Source organism: Lolium perenne, chromosome 3, assembly GCF_019359855.2.
Source record: "Lolium perenne isolate Kyuss_39 chromosome 3, Kyuss_2.0, whole genome shotgun sequence".
Taxonomy (NCBI): domain Eukaryota; kingdom Viridiplantae; phylum Streptophyta; class Magnoliopsida; order Poales; family Poaceae; genus Lolium; species Lolium perenne.
The window spans coordinates 1,414,216-1,433,674 of record NC_067246.2 but is presented as its reverse complement, the minus strand read 5'-3'; the positions used below and the strand labels follow the sequence as shown (position 1 = coordinate 1,433,674).

The 19,459-nt window shown below is 45.4% G+C and overlaps 1 protein-coding gene and 1 pseudogene across 4 annotated transcripts; one reads left to right on the top strand and one right to left on the bottom strand.

Moving 5' to 3' along the window:
- Nucleotides 1–1,184: 1,184 nt before the first annotated feature.
- On the bottom strand, nt 1,185–8,292 carry LOC127340601 (uncharacterized). 4 transcript variants are annotated; one of them, XM_051366340.2, is made up of 16 exons: nt 8,145–8,292; nt 7,890–8,036; nt 7,641–7,787; nt 7,419–7,555; nt 7,065–7,331; nt 6,716–6,855; nt 5,356–5,420; nt 4,994–5,071; nt 4,854–4,919; nt 2,987–3,046; nt 2,762–2,881; nt 2,547–2,674; nt 2,184–2,459; nt 1,921–2,051; nt 1,437–1,469; nt 1,185–1,372 (listed from the first exon to the last, which is right to left on the bottom strand). In XM_051366340.2, exons 2-16 carry the CDS (start codon nt 7,960–7,962, stop codon nt 1,270–1,272), a joined length of 1,824 nt encoding a protein of 607 aa, XP_051222300.1. In that variant the 5' UTR covers nt 7,963–8,036; nt 8,145–8,292; the 3' UTR covers nt 1,185–1,269. The 4 variants fall into 4 exon arrangements, with proteins under 4 accessions (XP_051222300.1, XP_051222303.1, XP_051222301.1 ...); XM_051366343.2 differs by having other exon boundaries at nt 7,419–7,552; XM_051366341.2 differs by having other exon boundaries at nt 7,890–7,983; nt 8,145–8,289.
- A 50-nt stretch (nt 8,293–8,342) lies between these two features.
- Nucleotides 8,343–11,498, top strand: LOC127340603 (protein FAR1-RELATED SEQUENCE 5-like; annotated as a pseudogene).
- Nucleotides 11,499–19,459: the final 7,961 nt, after the last annotated feature.

The following is a 19,459-nucleotide window of genomic DNA, read 5'->3' as shown; positions in this document are numbered from 1 at the left end:
ATAATGGAAAAGAATTTGTTAGCACTAATTATGCATTAAGATTTTTGCCATTGATAGACACGTGTATAAGGCAAAATATAGTGCCACCCTCTATCTGCGCACAAAAGTAAATTTTGCGACGTTTGTTCCTCAGGTTGGTCAAGACAGTGCACCCAACGGCACCACCAATTCGGTCCGCTAGCTATTTGGCCTGCTCACCGGAGATAAAAAAAAATCATTAAGCTAGATGTAATTTACATTAAATTTGATAGAAATTTCATTAAACTGAACCTAATTTACATAGAAATAGAATCTATACCCTAGTTTACAGTGCCGCCGTCCTTTTCATCGTCGGAGATGAGGTCGACGAAGGGATGGGGCGTCCACAGCTGCTGCGCCCAAGCAGGGACCTCCAGCGGCTGCGACACGTACTGTGGCTGCTGCAGCGGTTGCACATGATGTGGAAGAGGTGGGACCATCTGGCCATCCCATGCTGCATGTGGTGGCGCGTGCGGCGGCAATGGTGGTGGTGGTGGTAGGGAGGCAGCGTGCTCCGCCACCATTGCCGAGAGCTGGACGACGTCCTCCAGCCCTGGCTAGGACCACTACGAGTCCTCGTCAGCCTTTGACGCGACCAGGGCTATGGACGTGCGCCTCCATTCAAAGTGGTTGGAGGCACATCCGGCCTCCATCTCGTCGTCCTCCGGCCTCACGTGGTGATTGACTAGGGGATGTTGCCTCCATGAGGTGGGCTTGGCCTTGAAGACATGGTCGTCGTGGAGCAGCCTAAGTAGGCATGGTTGGAGCTGGGAGGATTCTACGGCGTGGTCACTGGGGCGAGTTGAGAGTTGTCCGTGTGGGTGGTGCCGCAAGAACACCTATGCATCGACGAATCCTGGTCGCGATGTCAACGAGATGCTCTGGTGTGTCGCGGCAACACGTGGAGGCAGAGCCAGTGGCATCAGAGTGGGGTCTTGTCACTGAGACACGGCAGCGAGGAATCCTACTCACGCTCACTCCGCGTGACAGGAAGAGGAAAGTCAAAAATTTCTGGTGCTCTTAACAATGCGTGCATTCTGTACATCTTACATTTTCAATGCTATTGTCATATATCTTGGGACGATAATATTTTTTTTGCTTCGTCTCATTAGCTAGGGAAATGCTGGTGTGCTTAGTTAATTAGTTGAAACCAACCTAAAATGATACAATCGTCAACACTGTATAAAGGCAATCCTGCAACGGAACCGATGGCCTGCTACAAGGGAGCTTAGCTTATCTACATCTATTTCATCAACAGAGGACACGCATTTCGGCTAAAACTTCATCGAGATCTATTTCTTCATTAGCCTCGTGCCATGTCGGATAGCACCAAAATGGCTTGGGAACGGGCCACCTGTTAAAGAGTTAAAACACAAGAAATCTAAATTTAACAACTTGTTACTGAATATAAACAATACCTGTTCGAGATATGATCGTCAATAGCAACAGTCCTACAGGAAAACCAAAATTGGTTTTAATACTAAAGAATATTGCAAATTGGTAAACCAATCACAAAGGGAATGCAGAAATGGGTAAAAGGATTTATTGGCATCCAAGACTAAAAAAAATGCAGAAGCACTAATTTGTAGTGCATGGCTAACTTGCATAGCAGCCATATAACTACAAGCATGTCACTTTTCGCCTGTTATAGATCATTTTTCAGGTACGATTGAACCCACCTTTCATTTCACCTGATTTTGACAAGAGTAATTAAGTACCAATTTTCTAAGAATACGTTTTTTTCAAGTAATGTTCAACTGTAACATTTTCCAACATTACATAATCTTGTGAATTTCAAACGCATTATCGAGGCAAGTAAACTCATCAAGCTTGAATATAATGCACATGAAAAACAATTGCATATTGTACAAATTTTAACACAAATGCAAAAAAAAAACATACCCTTCTGCATCAAACTTCCTCAAGAGTTTCAGAATTATATTCATTGGTAGGTACGGAGTTTCTCCCAAGCCATAGAAGTTCATGCCAATTAAATTCCCAGCAAAATCTATAAGAGGCCCTCCAATCCCAGCCTAGCACAAAAAAATGCAAAGGTAAAAAACATGGAGACATTATTTGTAAGCCACACAGATGTGGTGATGGATTTAATTACTCATATTCTGATGCACCTGTTTATTTCCACCATACCAAAAAACACAACATACCTTGGTGATTTTGCAAGTAGAGATCACAAGCTCTTTGCAACTAAGCTCACTTGTCTTGTCAGTCACTACCCCACTTGTGGCTATTAATTTACCTGACTTATGGACACGCCCTACAGCCACTACCTCTCCACAAGGTTTAATTTGCACCTTATCATTGATTTGTGCTATCCAAGTGCAGCAGAAATCCGTGATAGTGATGACAGCAATGTTATAATTTAGACTATAATGTTGCAACGTCCCTGGGATATGTCGATTATCCGGAAGGCAGACTACAATCTGCAATGAGTGATATGTTGAGATTAAACCAGAGTTGCAATGAATAAATAAAATGGTTAATTACACGATTATTAGCAGAGTAAGAACCTTCAACTTATCATCAACCACGTTTTCGTTGTTGGGAGTTCTAATCAAACTTGCGGAGGTCAAAACTCTTGTTGTGGACTTGTTGGATTCTATGACTACGCCTGTGCAAGCAAAACATCTTCTTTTGCCTACAAGAGTAATGATTCACATGATTTACTGACGAAATAGGAAAAAGATACCAAAAGTAGGTGGGGGCTGAGAGGGAATGCAATTACGAATGAATGAAGCTAGTGCCACAACACTCTGAGGCATATTTGAAGCAACTTTTCTTTTGAGTTTGGTTGACACATCTTCACCAAATTCCTCTTCAAACGTATTAACTAAACGCCTGCGGACTGGCCACATCAATAAAGGTTCAGTAGTTGAAGGGTGCTAGAAAGAGCAGTCAAATGTTCGACAGAACAGAGCTAACATAAAAAAGACAAAAGAAATAAACTCACAATCCTCCCAGAGTGGAAAGGGATAACCATTGGACCTCAGCTCAATTTTTTCTTCATCACCTGATCATTACAATATAGTAAAGTGACTAATGACACCATGTGTTAATAATAATGTTATGGTGCTGCTAGAGGGATGGCGCGAGAGGACCGGCCGGGGGCCTTGCCCACGGCCGGTAGCAAGAGGGAAGGGATTTCCTTCTTAATTCTTGCTTGATTAGATTGATATGTCTCCTCTCCTTATATAGAGAGGTTTACTTGACCCCTAAGCAAACGACCCTTATCTCTAATTAACCCTAAGACTAATGGGCTATACCGCCAGCCCAAGCCCATTACGTACTCTAACACTACACCCCACCTGGACATGCAGCTCGTCCTCGAGCTGCAACCTAAACAAACCATGACTCAACGCAACACAAGCCTAACACCTAAAAACGAGCCTTTTACATCTCGGCTTCTTTAATTACTCACAACCTGAAATGGACTGGGATGCTTTATTGTTGACCCCTGAACATAAAGTGGACACCACCCGCCCATCGGACGTGCACCTGTACAGCCACCTGGATCCCATGGAAACCAGTGGGACAAAAGGAGCCCGCGCGGCGGCCGGCGGCGGAATGCAGTGGTGCTACACGGTGCGCTCCTGTCGGTGACACCATGCCTTCTCCCCGCCGGATGACTGTCGATGGCGCAGACTTTGAGGTCGCTGCTCGCGGGAAAAACAACATGTCCGCCGCCTGTGGGGGAAACCGCACGCCCAAGATCCCCGACGCAGCGGACGATATCGAGGTCTGTTGCGCAACGAAGCGCAACTTGGAGGAGCTGCAGCTGCAGATCACGCATCTCACGCACATGCCGACGCACTAGGAGGCCACGCGCTGCAGCCTGCAGCCTCACCGCCGCCGACACGTGGCGGATAGTGATCCAAGCCGGAAGTGGTGACGACGACGGAGGGAAACGGACCTGGTGGAAGGGCATCCCGGGCGGTGTCGATGTAGAGCCCGGGGCCAAGGTCGCTCCCACACCGCCGAAAGGTAGGGACTGCGTCGGTGGCGGTAGCAGCCGCTGATGCGGTGTTGGTGGCGACTGCAGCTGCTGCTGCTGTTGCAGCTGCCCACCGAACGGCAGGGACAACGTCGGTGAGGACAGCAGCTGCAGCGGCAGCGTTGGTGGCGGCAGAAGCTGCTGCTGTTGCTGTAGCATCTCGGTGGGGAAGAAGGCGGCCAGCTGCTGGAGAAGAGGGACCCCCGGCGCCGAGGTAGGGCCCGGCCCGGAGATGGTGGACAGCGGCAGCGGGGACTGCAGCAGCCCAACGTCGGGTGGCGGCGACGACAGCAGCAGCGTCGGCTGCAGCGGCCCAGCGATCGCAGCGGAGGCCGCCTGGTGCGTCGGCTGCCACGCCAGCAGCGTCGCCGGTGGCGGCGGCCCGTAGGGACCGGTCAGGAAAAGGTGGATCTCCTGGACCGTGGTAGCGAGATCGCGGAGGGCTGCGGTGATCTCCGCCGGGGAGAGAACGGCGGGGACGTCGAAGTGCGGCGGCGGCGGGTGGGAAGAACTCGGTGGAGGGCTGGACATGATCAAACCCGGGAAAGCTGATACCAAGTGTTATGGTGCTGCTAGAGGGATGGCGCGAGAGGGCCGGCCGGGGGCCTTGCCCACGGCCGGTAGCAAGAGGGAAGGGATTTCCTTCTTAATTCTTGCTTGATTAGATTGATACGTCTCCTCTCCTTATATAGAGAAGTTTACTTGACCCCTAAGCAAACGACCCTTATCTCTAATTAATCCTAAGACTAATGGGCTATACCGCCAGCCCAAGCCCATTACGTACTCTAACAAATAATAATTAGGAATACTGAAAGCAACGACTCACCATAAGGAGAAGAATACGGCCATCGGGTATGAAAACGCTTACATTGTAATATTTTATCCTTGAGTCCTGGTGCCACAGGGTAAAACATCAATAAAGGACTGTGACCAACAATCAATACCAAACATTAAAAGTGACCGAACCTGGTTGACATTCTGGATCACAGAGAGTACATATGGAAGGTTTCTGGCCCTTATTGTTTTGCTCTCCCCTTGAGCTGCCTATAATGGAGAAGATTGGTGAAGGGGAATGAGCAGAATTTTAACATGGAAAAGCATTATGATAGAGAGGCGTATATTCTCATATAGCATACCCATGTACTTCGTATGAAATAAGTATGTAGCGCACCACATATATTAGGATGATAATAGATACAAGCATGAAAGTACAGAACTAAATGCATACGGGGATTCTACAAATGGTCATTGAAAATTAACATTGGTGGTGATGAGTTGCTTGATAGCACACTTCTTACAATCTTAAGGAGTGAGTGTGTTTTTCTCACCTTGTGAATCAGACTCATGAGGTATGGGAAATCTTTTGATTGTGATACCAGGTCCTTTCTTAGCACTGCAGCAGAATGGGATAAATTCGTCAGAGTAACAGAGACATCCACAAACTAACTCACATTCCCTCAGTATTACTACGTCAAATCTTGATTAAGGCCATTACTAATTTTTCCTAAGCATGTGCAGAAAAATAATAAGATCAATTAGGAGAGGTAAAAAAAAAGGGCAAAAGAGTGTAAGGAGACGCATACATAAGACATTTAGAGTAATGGATTTAATCTAGTACCTTCTAGTAGGACTAGCAGGTTCTACTATTGTAGGTGCTAATATGTTCTAGTAGTACTATTCATATATAAGCCTTAGGCAGTAGCAGTGGTTAGCAGTAAAAAGTTGCAGAAGGTTAGCGGTAGAAAGCTCTAAAAGTCTTTTGAAATCTAGCTATTGTACCTAGCTTGTATCCTATAAATAGGACAATGCAATACAAGTTGCAGTAGCTTTTGGCAGCCACACTAACAGTGACCTAGCCGGCGACATTGACACCAGGAAGAGGACGAGCGGCATACTATTCTTCCTCGACAACTACTTGGTGAGTTGGCAATCTCTCAAGCAAAGGGTGGTTGCTCCGTCTTCCTGTGAGGCATAGTATGTCGCAGCCACAATTGCAGCAACTCAAGGAATTTGGCTAGCTTGACTACTTGGAGAACTTAATGGAAGAAAAACTGAGACAGTTGAGCTAATGATGGACAACTAGTCTGCCATGGCATTAGCCAAAAATCCAGTCTTCCATTAGCGCAGCAAACATATTGATATTCGTCGTCACTTCATCAAAGGTTGCTTGGAAGATGGAAGCATCAGCGCCAGCTTCATCAATACATCAGATCAGCTCGCTGACATTTTGACAAAGTCACTTGGGCGAGTAAAGTTTCAAAATCTGCGTTCTAGAATTGGAATGGTCTAGATCAAGTCAAGCATGAAGAGCAAGGATTAGGAGGAGAACTGTTAGGAGTAATCCTTGCTTAGGAGTTAATCTAGTACCTTCTAGTAGGACCAGCGGGTTCTTGTAGTATTGTAGGTGCTAGTATGTTCTGGTAGTACTAGTCATATATAAGCCTTAGGCAATAGCAAACTTTGGTTAGCAGTAAAAACCTGTAGAAGGTTAGCAGTAAAAAGCTCTAGAAGGCTTTAGAAATCTAGCCGTTGTGCCTAGTTTGTATCTCATAAATAGGACTATGCAATACAAGTTGCAGTAGCTTTTGGCAGACACATATAGGCTACTTCCTACACACTACCTATGAGCTAACAAGACTAACAAGACAATTGGAAATCTTTGGCTCACAAGGAGTATCGAGGACATACCAGAGCGGGACTCTTTCATTAAACTGCTTCAAGAGTTCAATAATTTTAGTCCTTGGTAAGAATGGAGTCTCTTCCTTGGCATAAAAGTTCATCCCAACGAAGTCCCCGTTAAAATCAATGAGGGGCCCTCCAACTCCAGTCTAGAAAAAGAATAAAGTGGCACTCAGCCAAGCACAAGAATTTAGTGATACTGAAGGAAGTTTCTCTAACTGAAAAGGGGAGTAAACTTTAGTGCACCCCCAGAAAATAATTGAGTGCATATATGATAAATTTAGCCAATCATATCATGACACCATTATTTATTTTGCTATGTACGGAAACTAAAGAGAGAAATGAACAGTGGGCACACCATAGTAATTTGGCATGTGGAGACCGCACGATAATCTCCACTTGGATTGGCAGTCAACATTCCAGCTGTGGCCATTAATTTTCCAGAGTTGAAGCAACGCCCTACAGCAACAACTTTGCTATGACTCTCGAATTGCCGCTGATTATCTAGACAGGCTACTTGAAGAGTATGGAAGCGAGGTATGTTGATAACAGCAAGGTTGTGTTGTAAATCCCAGAAGTTCAACCATCCCAGCTCAAGATTGTTATCTGGAAGGCGCACTTGAATCTGCGACGATAAAGCCAGACAACAAGTACATATGTCAAAAAGCAAGCAATAGAGAGCAACAAAAAAAAACAATTTGGCAGTTCCAACCGTCATGTTGTGAAAGATCTTGCTGTCATCTTCAATAGATCTAGCCAAACTTAATGAAGTCAGAAAGCTCGTCATCTTAGTCTCTGGGTCGTTTTTTATAATTATGCCCGTACATGCAAAGAACATCACGTCTCCTGCTACACAAGATGACATTTTCAATCATGGACTAGCGACAATGTATTAGATGGAAATATATATCCAGGGCTGATTGTGTATAATCACCTTCATCGAATGAAGCGATCGATACAACAGTGTTTGCTAAGTTGGACGTGACTCCTTCGCTCAGTTCCGCCCAGACACCTTGGCCGGAATCGCTTGAGCTGCCGAATTCCTCTTCGAAAGGATTGTCCGGGTCCGGACACGAAGTTCCTTGTTTCAGTAAAGCATTATATTATATGTGGCTATATATAATAAATCGATCGTGCGAGAAGGAAAAAAAAAAAGTACCGAAATTGAGAATCGGCGGCTCACCTCCGTCGCCTGTGCCAGCCTTTTGCTTTTTGTACGAGCTTCTCGTGCGCACGCCTCCTCGCTTGTTCTTCATCTCTCCGGCCTAGAGGAGGAGCTACAGATCAAGAGAAGGGGTTCAGCACTAGCGCAGCGCGGATCTGGTCTAGACTGTGATCAAAAGAAATCGCTTTATCGCAAGAAAAGGGTTTCAGAAATCACTCCATCGCGACCAAAAAGGGGGTTCAACTAATCACCGGATGGAAAGAAAGCTCTTACCTCAAACTCGAATAGCCAAAAAAAAATGGCGCCGGGGCGGATATATAGCGGCGAGGAACGGCGGATGCCGGTGAGGGTTGGGGGTGGGGAATTGAGGCGTCAGTTCTAGAGCACGCCGTGGTGGCTCGGGTCGGGTCGGGTCGGCTTGGTATGTCCGGACCCACCTCACGGCAGTGGAGACGACGGACGGGGATTCAGTGACTTGTGAACAGCAAGTCACAACGTGCCTGGCCCCCTCTCATCCGGCGTCCACTGGCCATCCAACGGCTGAAACAAAGCAAAGGCGGACCAGCTACAGCGCCTCGCTGCTTTTCCCTCGAGAGCGGGCAAGATTGAGACTTTTCGCGGGCCTTCTCGATTCAGCTCGGTCGTTCCCGCCGCGCCGCTGCAGAGGAGAGAACGGGCCGTCGCGGCGGAGAAGCAGGGCTCCGGCGGGAGAAGTGGAGGGGAGCCGCGCCGCTACTGGGTTGAGAAGATTTCCTCGCGGCGGAGAAGAAGGGGTCGGCGTGCAGCGCCGCCGCGGAGGCTGCCGGCGCCAAACCAGATGGTCTTCGCGGCGCCCCGGAGGAGGGCAGCACCACCGCGGCCGTCCTGATGATCTTCAACGCGAAGCCCTCAAGGATCAGTCCGTGGATTCAGTTTTTGAAGCTGGCCACCAAGAGGTAATCTACCAATTTTTTGTATTGTGATTTATATCCGTAAATAGTGTGCAGTCTTGATTTTTAGTTGAATCAAAGAGTAATTTGTTATGTTGATCTGAAATTTTGCAGAATTTGAGTGATAAACTATGCATTTGGGTGTTGTCTGTGTTACTCCAATTTGACTGAATTTGAATATTCTGTTGTGTGAGAGGGAAGCAATGACTGATAAGTGGATACCTAAAGTTGGTTTGAGATTCAAAACTCCAGATGATGCTTGGCAGTTTTGGCTAGCATATGGAGGTCGAGCAGGCTTTGATGTGAGGAAAAGAAACACTAATTTGAGAAAAAATTGATGGTAAAGCGACTTCATGCAAATATGTTTGTTCCAACGAGGGCGTTCGAAAAAAAGGGCAAATTGATCATGTGCCAAGCTTTTTAGAGCTGAAATGAGGACAAAGTGTGATGCTCAGAATAATTGTTTCATTGGATCGGATGACTGGAAATTATGAAGTCATCAAAGTTGTGCTACAACATAATCACTTACTTCATTTGCCGCAAACCCGACACTTGATGGCATCACAAAGGAAAATTTCGGAACTTCAAGCTTTTGAAATAGAAACCGCCGATAATGCTGGAATTAGGCCAAAAGCTGCACATGACTTGGCTTGTCTTCAAGTTGGTGGGCCACTAAACCTCACCTGCACTTGTCGTGACCATAAGAATCATCTACGGTGCAAGCGACAACGAGAGTTGGCTTTTGGACAAGCCGGTAGCATGCTGAAGTATTTTCATGACAAAATCGTTGAGAACCCATCATTCCAATATGAACTGCAATATGATTGTGAGGAGCATATTACCCACATATTCTGGGTTGATACTAAAATGATCATTGACTATGCACACTTTGGTGATGTTATGACGTTTGATACTACTTTTGGCACAAACAAAGAATATAGGTCATTCGGGGTTTTTCTTGGGCTCAATCAGTTTAGAGAAACAACTATCTTTGGTGCCGCACTATTGTTGGATGAAACAAAGGACTCATTCATATGGCTTTTTGAGACATTTCTAGCTGCCCATAATGGAAGACAACCCAAAACTATTTACACCGATCAAGATGCAGCAATGGGGAAGGCTATAGAGAAAGTATTCACAGAATCATACCATGGATTGTGCACCTTTCACGTAATGCAGAATGTCGTCAAACATTTATCTCCCGTGAAGGACGGAGAGAAAGATGAAGGTGAAGTTGAAGGCGAAGATGAAGAATCTCATATCCTCTCCAATTTTAGTGCTTGTATGTATGGCTTTGAGGACAAGACAACATTTCAAGAAGCATTTGATAATATGAGATGCAAAGTGCATAAGCAAACTTGGTTAGATAGTATCTACAAGTTGAAAGAAAAATGGGTCGAATGCTATATGAGAAATGTTTTCAGTTTGGGAGTACGAAGTACACAACTAAGTGAGAGCTTCAACAATGCATTGAAGAACCATTTGAAATCGGATTTTCATATAGTTCGGTTTTTGAAGCATTTTGAGAGGACAGTGGAAGTAAAAATAAGTAAGGAACTAGAATCTGAATTTGAGGCAAGGAAGAACATACGAAGGATCAAAATGGCCACACTTATGTTGGTGGAAGCAAGCAAAGTGTACACTCCGGTTATTTTTGAAACTTTTCAAAGTGAATATGAAAGATCCATGGCTGCTTGCGCCAAAGCATTGGATGGAAATAACAAATATGTTGTTTCTATTGTGAGCTTGGATGGAACATTTGAGCAAGAGCGCATAGTCATCGGTGATCCTTTGGCCCAAACAGTTTCATGTACTTGTGGAATCTTCGAGAGGACATGAATATTGTGTGCACATGGTCTGAAAGTGCTTGACTTGATGAATATAAAGACATTACCATCACACTATGTGTTAAAGAGAAGGACTAGAGAAGCACAAAAAGGAAGTATATTGGATAGGCAAGGAAGAAATGTGGTAGAAAATCCAAAACTAGAAGCTATGCTTCGATACAAGAATCTATCCCATAAATTTCTCACTTTGGCCAAAAAAATAGCCAGCTCTGAAGAATGTTGTTTGTTGTTAGAAAATGCACTTGATTCCGTTTCTCCACAGTTGGAGGATAAACTCAATGCATCTTCTACTCCTACAAATGAACCAAGCAATGGACAAGAAAATGTTGACCAAAATGTTGTGCAACAAACAACCAATTTTCTGAATGCCGCACAACTAAAGAAAAAGGAGGTTCAATCCAAAAACTCAAAGAGAGCCAAAAGTTGGATTGATAAGTTGCAGAAGGGAAAGCGCAAGTCAACTAAATCTTCCACATCAACAAAAGGAGTAAAGGTATGTTGCAATCTAGAAATTAATACATGATACTATCATTCTTGTACACGGTACGCTGATTATGTGATTTTTCATTAGCAGAAACAAAAGAAGAATGATGTTGTACAACCTCATGTAGAAGTGAAGAATGATGTTGTACAACCTCATGTAGAAGTGGAGAATGATGGCAGCAAGAAAGGAGCAATTGTGGTGCATGAAGAATACAATGTCATTGGTAGTTTTACCCAGCTCTTGACAGCTCTGGCTTGTGATGATGATAGTCTCTATGACGGAAATCTATTCTAGTATCTAGAAATTGGTATATAGGATTTTGGGGCTAACTTTTGGTAGACTGTGAGTATTTTGGAGACTAACTATGGACTTGTTGTAGTATCTATAGGTGTGGGAGTTCTCCGCATATCCAACAAATGTGCCCTCTATAGTTCTAGTTTCAAATTTACCGAGCTTCCCTTTATTGTTCTTAACAAGACATTTGCATCCAAAGACACGAATGTAGTTTCGAAAGTTATGGGGTGAATTGAATTCACTCAACATAGTTTTTGCCATCTCAATAATAGTCCGGTTCTTCCTTTCAACAACACCATTTTGTTGAGGGGTGTATGGAGCTGAAAACTCATGCTTGATGCCCTCATCATCAACAAACTCGTGCATAGTGTAGTTCTTGAACTCGGTGCCATTGTCGGTCCTTATCGCCTTGATCTCAGATTCATACATACGTTGAGCCTTCTTGGCGAAGGTGATGAACTCTCTATAGGTCTCATCCTTAGACTTAAGGAGAAAGACCCAAGAGTATCTTGAGTAATCATCAACAATGAACAGTTCGTACTTGCTCCCACCAAGAGTATCATAATGTGATGGCCCAAAGAGATCTAAGTGAAGGAGCTCCAAAGGCCTAGACATGGTGGCAATACTGATGACTCTTCTTGAGTTGCTTTCCAACTACACATGCACTGCATACACGATATTTCTCAGAAGAAATGCCGGTTAGTCGTCCAACAATGTGCTCACCCTTTAGGAGTTGTTTAAGATTTCTCATATTGACATGACCAAGGCGGCGATGGCACAGCCAACCTTCGTCATGTTTGGCCGCCATTAGACATGTGGAGAGAGAGGGGCTCTTTTTCGAGAGGTCAACCACGTAAAGGTTGTTCTCCACATATCCAACAAGGACCAATTTGAGGTTATCACTCCTAACGACTTTCACACAATAATTAGTAAAATATGAATTATAGCCAGCATCTGCAAGGTGATATATAGAAAGCAAATTATAGCCAAGGGATTCCACAAGCATGACCGTCTCAAGGCACAAGTCCTTAGAGATTTCCACCTTGCCATACCCAAGTACCTTTCCCTTTGAATTGTCATAAAGGTGATGCTTGACTTTTTATTAACATCTTCTATGAATTGGTCAAGCACACCTCTTCCTCCGGTCATATGATTGGTGCATCCACTATCAAACACCCATTTTGGACCACCGGGGGAATACCCCTACAAAATCAAGTAGAGGTTTTAGGAACCCATCGATTAATGGTTCCTTTGTAATGGCAACAAGATCTTTTGGTACCCAAATTGAGTACCCTCTATAAGCATAGCCATTACGAGGGCCAACATATTTAGCATAAACATCACCATAATAATCAACAAATAAACCATAGTGATTGTTAGATCCCGTGCGGTCACCACTAGTGGCTTTTCCCTTTGAGGCTTTGCCAATATTAGTGACCTTCTTGTTCTTCTCTTGAGCGGGTTTCTCGTTCTTATAGTTGTTCTTCTTGTAGGGCTTGGGAGCATACCCAAGTCCATACTTTTGATTGTTTGACCTTTCCTTACTCAAAAGGTCATCCAATCCCATCTTATTCTTGGCGGTGGTGAACTTGGCTAGTTCCTTTGTCAACCTAGCTTCCTCAAGAATAGTTGCTTGCTCACAAGCCGATTCATTAGGATGATAGTTGAGACCATATTTGTCACCAAGGATTCACGATATGTATTGGTCTCAACATGCAAAGATAGTTCCTCTTGCAAACGAACATGTTCCTCAACAAGTTTGGCATGCTCACAAGTAAATGAGGTGGTCCTTGCAAAAAAAAAGTAAATGAGGTGGAGGAACTAGCAACATTGTCAGCAATAATGGGATCATTCATTGATCCAAGAGCCTTCTTGTAGGTTTCTTGGAGTAGGGCATGGTTCTCTCCAAGTTTTTTGAGCTCATCCTTAGCAAGCTTGTTAGTTTTTTCAAGGTGGTCAAGATCCCTAGTGAGAGAAGCATGAGCAACTTCAAGCTCCTTCTTTGAAGCATCGAGCTCTTGGGCCAATAATTGAGCCCTTTCAATAGTTTCTAGGTCCTTAACTTTATCTAATTCAAAAGTTTCAATTTGTTGCTTAAGGCCTTGAGATATGCACCTTTCGTTTTTCAACTCTTGTATTAGGAGGTTGAATCTTTGTTTCTCATCTTTCATGAGAAATTCTAATTCCTCAATGGACTCGGTCCTTTCATTGAGGGAGTACATCAAGAAATCTAACTTGACAAGAGCATCACCCCGGAGGGTGCATCTAACGTTGAAAAGACCCTTAAGAACAGCCTCTTCATCTTTATCAATAGTTTCATCATCAAGAACACTAGATAGAGAAGGTGGGGATTTCATTACCTTTGTTTCCCTTGCCATTAGACAAGAGCCGACGGTCGTAGAGGAGGGAGAGTCATCGGAGTCAACATCATGAGTTGTTCTTGCCATGAAGGAAGAACCAATATCATTCGGAGTTGAGGACTCCGTGGAGTAATCCTTGGAGTAATCATATGTGAAGAGTGACCCGGGTTTGGAGAAAGCCAAACCAGCCACTCCAACCTCCTTCTCCTCATCTTCTTCCTCTTCATCGGAAATGTACTCAGCCCCAACAAAGGATCTTCTCTTGTTCTTCTTATATCGTTCATTGATTGGGTTTGGCTTCAATCTTGGCTTGACCCCTTTGATGAACTTTGGCTTGTCTACCCTTTTCTCATAAGCACACTCATTTGCAAAGTGACTATCTTCATCACAATTGTAGCATGTTCTCTTCTTCTTCTCATTGAAGGACATAGGGAACTTGTTCTTGTACTTCTTGGCAAAGAAAGAAAAAATTGTCCCGATGTCACTAGTTGAAGTCATCTCTTCATCTTCTTCGATCTCATAGGCTTCTTCTCTTTCTTGGTCAGCTCTAGCCTTCAAATCAAGGTTGTGTGAGGATCCATCAGCACAGTTCATCGCCATGAGCCTTTCTCCTGTCTTGGCAATGTTGTCATTAGCTGCCACATAGGAGACTAGATCATCTGCATTCAGATCAGCTTGCTTGGTAAGGATTTGCAAGTTGAGTGCAAGGTTGGTATCCTTTTGTTTGACAGCAATCATGGCAATGACCTTGGACTTTATGAATTCTTCATTCATTTCAAAACCATCATTGTATTTTTCACATCCAAGGCCCTTGATCTTTACTCCAAGAGCACCAAGCCTTCCATAGGCATCGGCCAAGGATTCTCCTTCTCTAATCATGAACATAGTTGCCTCTGTCTTTGCTGACTCATAGAGAGCTCCTTGGATCAGATTGGTTCCCTCTTGAAGTACTACAATCCGATCCCAAAGCTCTTTAGCGGAGTCAATGTCATTGACTTGATCAAGGAGCTTGCGGTTGATGCCACTTCTAATCTTGTCACATGCAGAGGCATTGAGTTGGCGGTTGTAGAACTCAGTGGAGGTTAGCCTAATGGGATCTTGTGGCTTCCGATAACCATTCACGATGATCTCCCACATCTTCACACTTCAGCTACGAATATGAGACTCCATAGAGGATTTCCAAAAAGAAAAGTGAGTTCCATCAAAATGGGGAACATTCCCACTATGTTTTATATGAGGCATGGGTGAAGTGTTTTTGGGGTAGTCATGATTGACTTCATGGAAACCTTCCGGAGGGACCGAAGTCCCACTAGTCAGGTTCTTAAGCATCGCACTCATTTGTGCCATTTGGCTTTGTACTTCATCCTCCTTCTTTTTCTCAGCCTCATATGCTAAGAATCTGGATTTCATCTCCTTAACCGAAAGGTTAGAATCTTCAAGCAGACCCTCGAATAGTTTATCCATATCACTCTTATGGCTGTGAAGCCCTTAAAAAGAGTCCAGGCTCTGATACTAATTGAAAGTTCAGAGATGGTAAACCTAGAGGAGGGTGAATAGGTTTCTACAAATTTTAATTCTTTCTTTGCAATATTAGGCTTTGCGGAATATAAAGGTGAGCCTAATGCAAACTAGGTGAGGCACCCTATATGATGATAGAAGTAACTCGAGCACGAAGGCTCTCACAAGCAAATATAACACAAGTAAAGAGTTCGATTAGGGATAACAATAGCACACAGAGACGAGGGTTTATTCATGTGTTCCCTTCCTTTGCAAGAAGGTACATCACGTTTGGAGGGGTGGAGGTCCCACGAAGGATTCCCCCATGCCACGAAGGCTCACCCTATTCTCCAGAGCCTATCCCACGAAGGAATAGCTCACTCACTTGTGGTAGACTTTGAGGTAGCCTCCAAACCTTCACAGTCTTGTCAAAAGCAAATCCACAGCCCGGATGCTTCCGGACCTCTTTTGCCCACCTAGGGTTTCCAAGGAACCCTAGAGAGCAAGTATCTCGATGAATACAAGGGAAACAAGATTTGGCTCGATGGAACTATATATCAGGGCCTCCTCTATCTTTTCCTCGGAGGGATTCGAGTTTGGGTGGAGGAGGAGGGAGATCTGAGGCTTTTGGTGTTTCTATCAATGGAGTATGAGAGAGAGAGAGAGAGAGAGAGAGCTCAAGAACAGTTTGTAATGTAGTGCCTAATTTTTCAGAGGTAGGAGAAGGGGTATTTATATGGTCACTTGAAATCTGGTTGTTGCAACTTGTCCAGCTCAACAATTCTTCTAGGAGCCCGGTTATACCTGAGCATTTCTCGGGACGGGCCGGGCCTCGGGCCGGGCCGACCAAGGCCCGACGCGGAAAATCTTGGCTAGGCCCGGCCCGGCCCGATCGTCGGGCCGGAAATCTTGGCCCAAGCCCGGCCCATCATAAGGAAAGCCCGTCGGGCCTCGGGCCTCGGGCCTGGCCGCTTCCTTAAATCGCGCAAAATGATGGCCCAGGCCCGGCCCTCGGGCATGGTCGGGTCGAGCTTGGCCTGGGAATTTCGGGCCGGGCCGGGCTACGCATGGCCAGGTATAAGCCCGGTCAACCGGGCCACAGGCCGGACCGTCCGGTCCAAACCGGACCTGGCACCGGGTCATGACCGGGGCGGGTCTTGGTCGCGTAGTACATGCCTCCGGTTGCCATCGGAGCAAGAGCCGGTCCGCGCGGGGGCATCTCGTCCACAACCCGGTCCGACCGGGCGTGAGATCGGACCAGTCCGGTCCAAACCGGGTGGCAGGCCGGGCTAGCACCGGGCGAAGAGGAAAACTCCCCTGGATGGTGTCCAGTGTGCACCGGTCCAGGGGCCGGTCGGCGCCAGGCCCGCCGATGCCACGGCCAGTCTGGCCGGACGTGTGACCGGCCAGATGTTGAACAGTACTTCTCCATTTTTGTCGAAGTGGGGGGTCTCCCTTTACCTTCTTGTTCCATTGATACACCATTATGCCTATTTGGCTAATACCTGGGCATAATCTCATAGACATGTATTAGTCCAAATACTCTAGCAACGGTGTCATTGTTACCAAAATAATGGATAAGGGTAAAATACCCTCACAGAATCGCTGGGCTGACGGAGAGGATGATGTCTGATGAACCACAAGTATAGGGGGTGTATCGTAGTACTTTCGATAAATAAGAGTGTCGAACCCAACGAGGAGCAGAAGGTGTTGACAAGGAGTTTCGATGAAGGATTCACTGTAAATGCTCACAGACAAGTATTCAGGGGGTTTTGATATAGCAGATAAGTAAAATACAAGTAAGTAAAATGCGAGAGTAATAATTGCAGCGAGTGGCCCAATCCTTTTTAGCACAAAGGACAAGCCAGTTTGTTTACTTATGATGACCAAACATTCTTGAGGACACACGGGGATTTAGTCTAGTGCTTTCGCTTCATATAGTTGATTAATCTTCATTGTTTTGATAAGTGTTGTGTGGGTGAACCTATGCTAATGCACCGCCCTTCCTAGGACTAATACATAATTGTGATTAAACCCCTTGCAAGCATCCGAAAATACAAGAAAATAATTAAGATAAATCTAACCACAGCCTTAAACTCTGAGATCCTGCTATCCCTCATGCATCGATATACCAACGGGGGTTCAGGTTGTTGTCACTCCGGCAACCCCACAATTAGCAAACGAATACAAGATGCATTCCCCTAGGCCCATAAAGGTGAAGTATCATGTAGTCGACGTTCACATGACACCACTAGAAGAATAACACCACAACTTAAATATCAAACCACTAAATATTACTCAACATAGTTCACTACTAACATTTAGACTTCACCCATGTCCTCAAGAACTAAACGAACTACTCACAAGACATCATATGGAACATGATCAGAGGTGATATGATGATGAATAACAATCTGAACATAAACCTTGGTTCAACGGTTTCACTCAATAGCATCAATAACAAGGAGTAATCAACACCGGGAGAGTTTCCCCTATGAAATAATCAAGATTCAACCCTAGATGTTACAGCGGAGACGAAGTGCACCGGTGGAGATGACGGTGTCGGTGGTGGAGATGATGATGATGATCCCAATGAAGTCCAGCTCAATGACGGTGATGATGGCGATGATTTCCCCCTCCGGGAGGGAATTTCCCCGGTGGATTTCAGCCTGCCGGAGAGCTCTTTTCTCTCTGGTGTTTTTCCGCCCCGCAGAGGCGGCTGTGTCTATTCTCGATCGTCCTCTGCACCTTAGGGTTTCGGGTAGATGAAGTACGCGAAAGGGAGATGGCCGGGGGGTCGTGGGCCCCCTCCCCACGTGGCGGCACGCCTAGCCTGGTGGCCGCGCCGGCCTATGGGGAGGGCCCATGGAGGCCCTCCTCGGCCTCCCCTTTTGGCTGGCTCTGTCTTCTGGAAAAATAAGAGCTTCGGTATATTTTCCGTCAATTGTTGATCTTCAGAAATATTGTATCCTGACGGTGCTTTTTCCAGCAGAATCCTGACTCCGGTGAGTAATTCTCCAATAATCATGAAACATGCAAAATAGGTGGAATAACATAGTATCATCTCTAAATATGAAATATATCAATGAATAACAGTAAATTATGATATAAAATAGTGATGCAAAATGGACGTATTGATACGCGTATAGCACGCGTCCGTTGGGAACCCCAAGAGGAAGGTGTGATGCGTACAGCTGCAAGTTTTCCCTCAGTAAGAAACCAAGGTTTATCGAACCAGTAGGAGCCAAGAAGCACGTTGAAGGTTGATGGCGGCGAGATGTAGTGCGGCGCAACACCAGGGATTCCGGCGCCAACGTGGAACCTGCACAACACAACCAAAGTACTTTGCCCCAACGAAACAGTGAGGTTGTCAATCTCACCGGTGATACGTCTCCGATGTATCAATAATTTCTTATGTTCCATGCCACATTATTGATGATATCTACATGTTTTATGCATACTTTATGTCATATTTATGCATTTTCCGGCACTAACCTATTAACGAGATGCCGAAGAGCCAGTTGCTGTTTTCTGCTATTTTTTGTTTCAGAAATCCTAGTAAGGAAATATTCTCGGAATTGGACGAAATCAACGCCCAGGGGCCTATTTTACCACGAAGCTTCCAGAAGACCGAAGAGGAGACGAAGTGGGGCCACGAGGTGGCCAGACACTAGGGCGGCGCGGCCCAGGTCTTGGCCGCGCCGGCCTGTCGTCTGGGCCCCTCGTGTGGCCCCCTGACCTGCCCTTCCGCCTACAAATAGCCTTCGTCGCGAAACCCCCAGTACCGAGAGCCACGATACGGAAAACCTTCCAGAGACGCCGCCGCCGCCAATCCCATCTCGGGGGATTCAGGAGATCGCCTCCGGCACCCTGCCGGAGAGGGGATTCATCTCCCGGAGGACTCTACACCGCCATGGTCGCCTCCGGAGTGATGAGTGAGTAGTTCACCCCTGGGCAATGGGTCCATAGCAGTAGCTAGATGGTTGTCTTCTCCTTATGTGCTTCATTGTCGGATCTTGTGAGCTGCCTAACATGATCAAGATTATCTATCTGTAATGCTATATGTTGTGTTTGTTGGGATCCGATGGATAGAGAATACTATGTTATGTTGATTATCAATCTATTATGTGTTGTTTATGATCTTGCATGCTCTCCGTTATTAGTAGAGGCTCTGGCC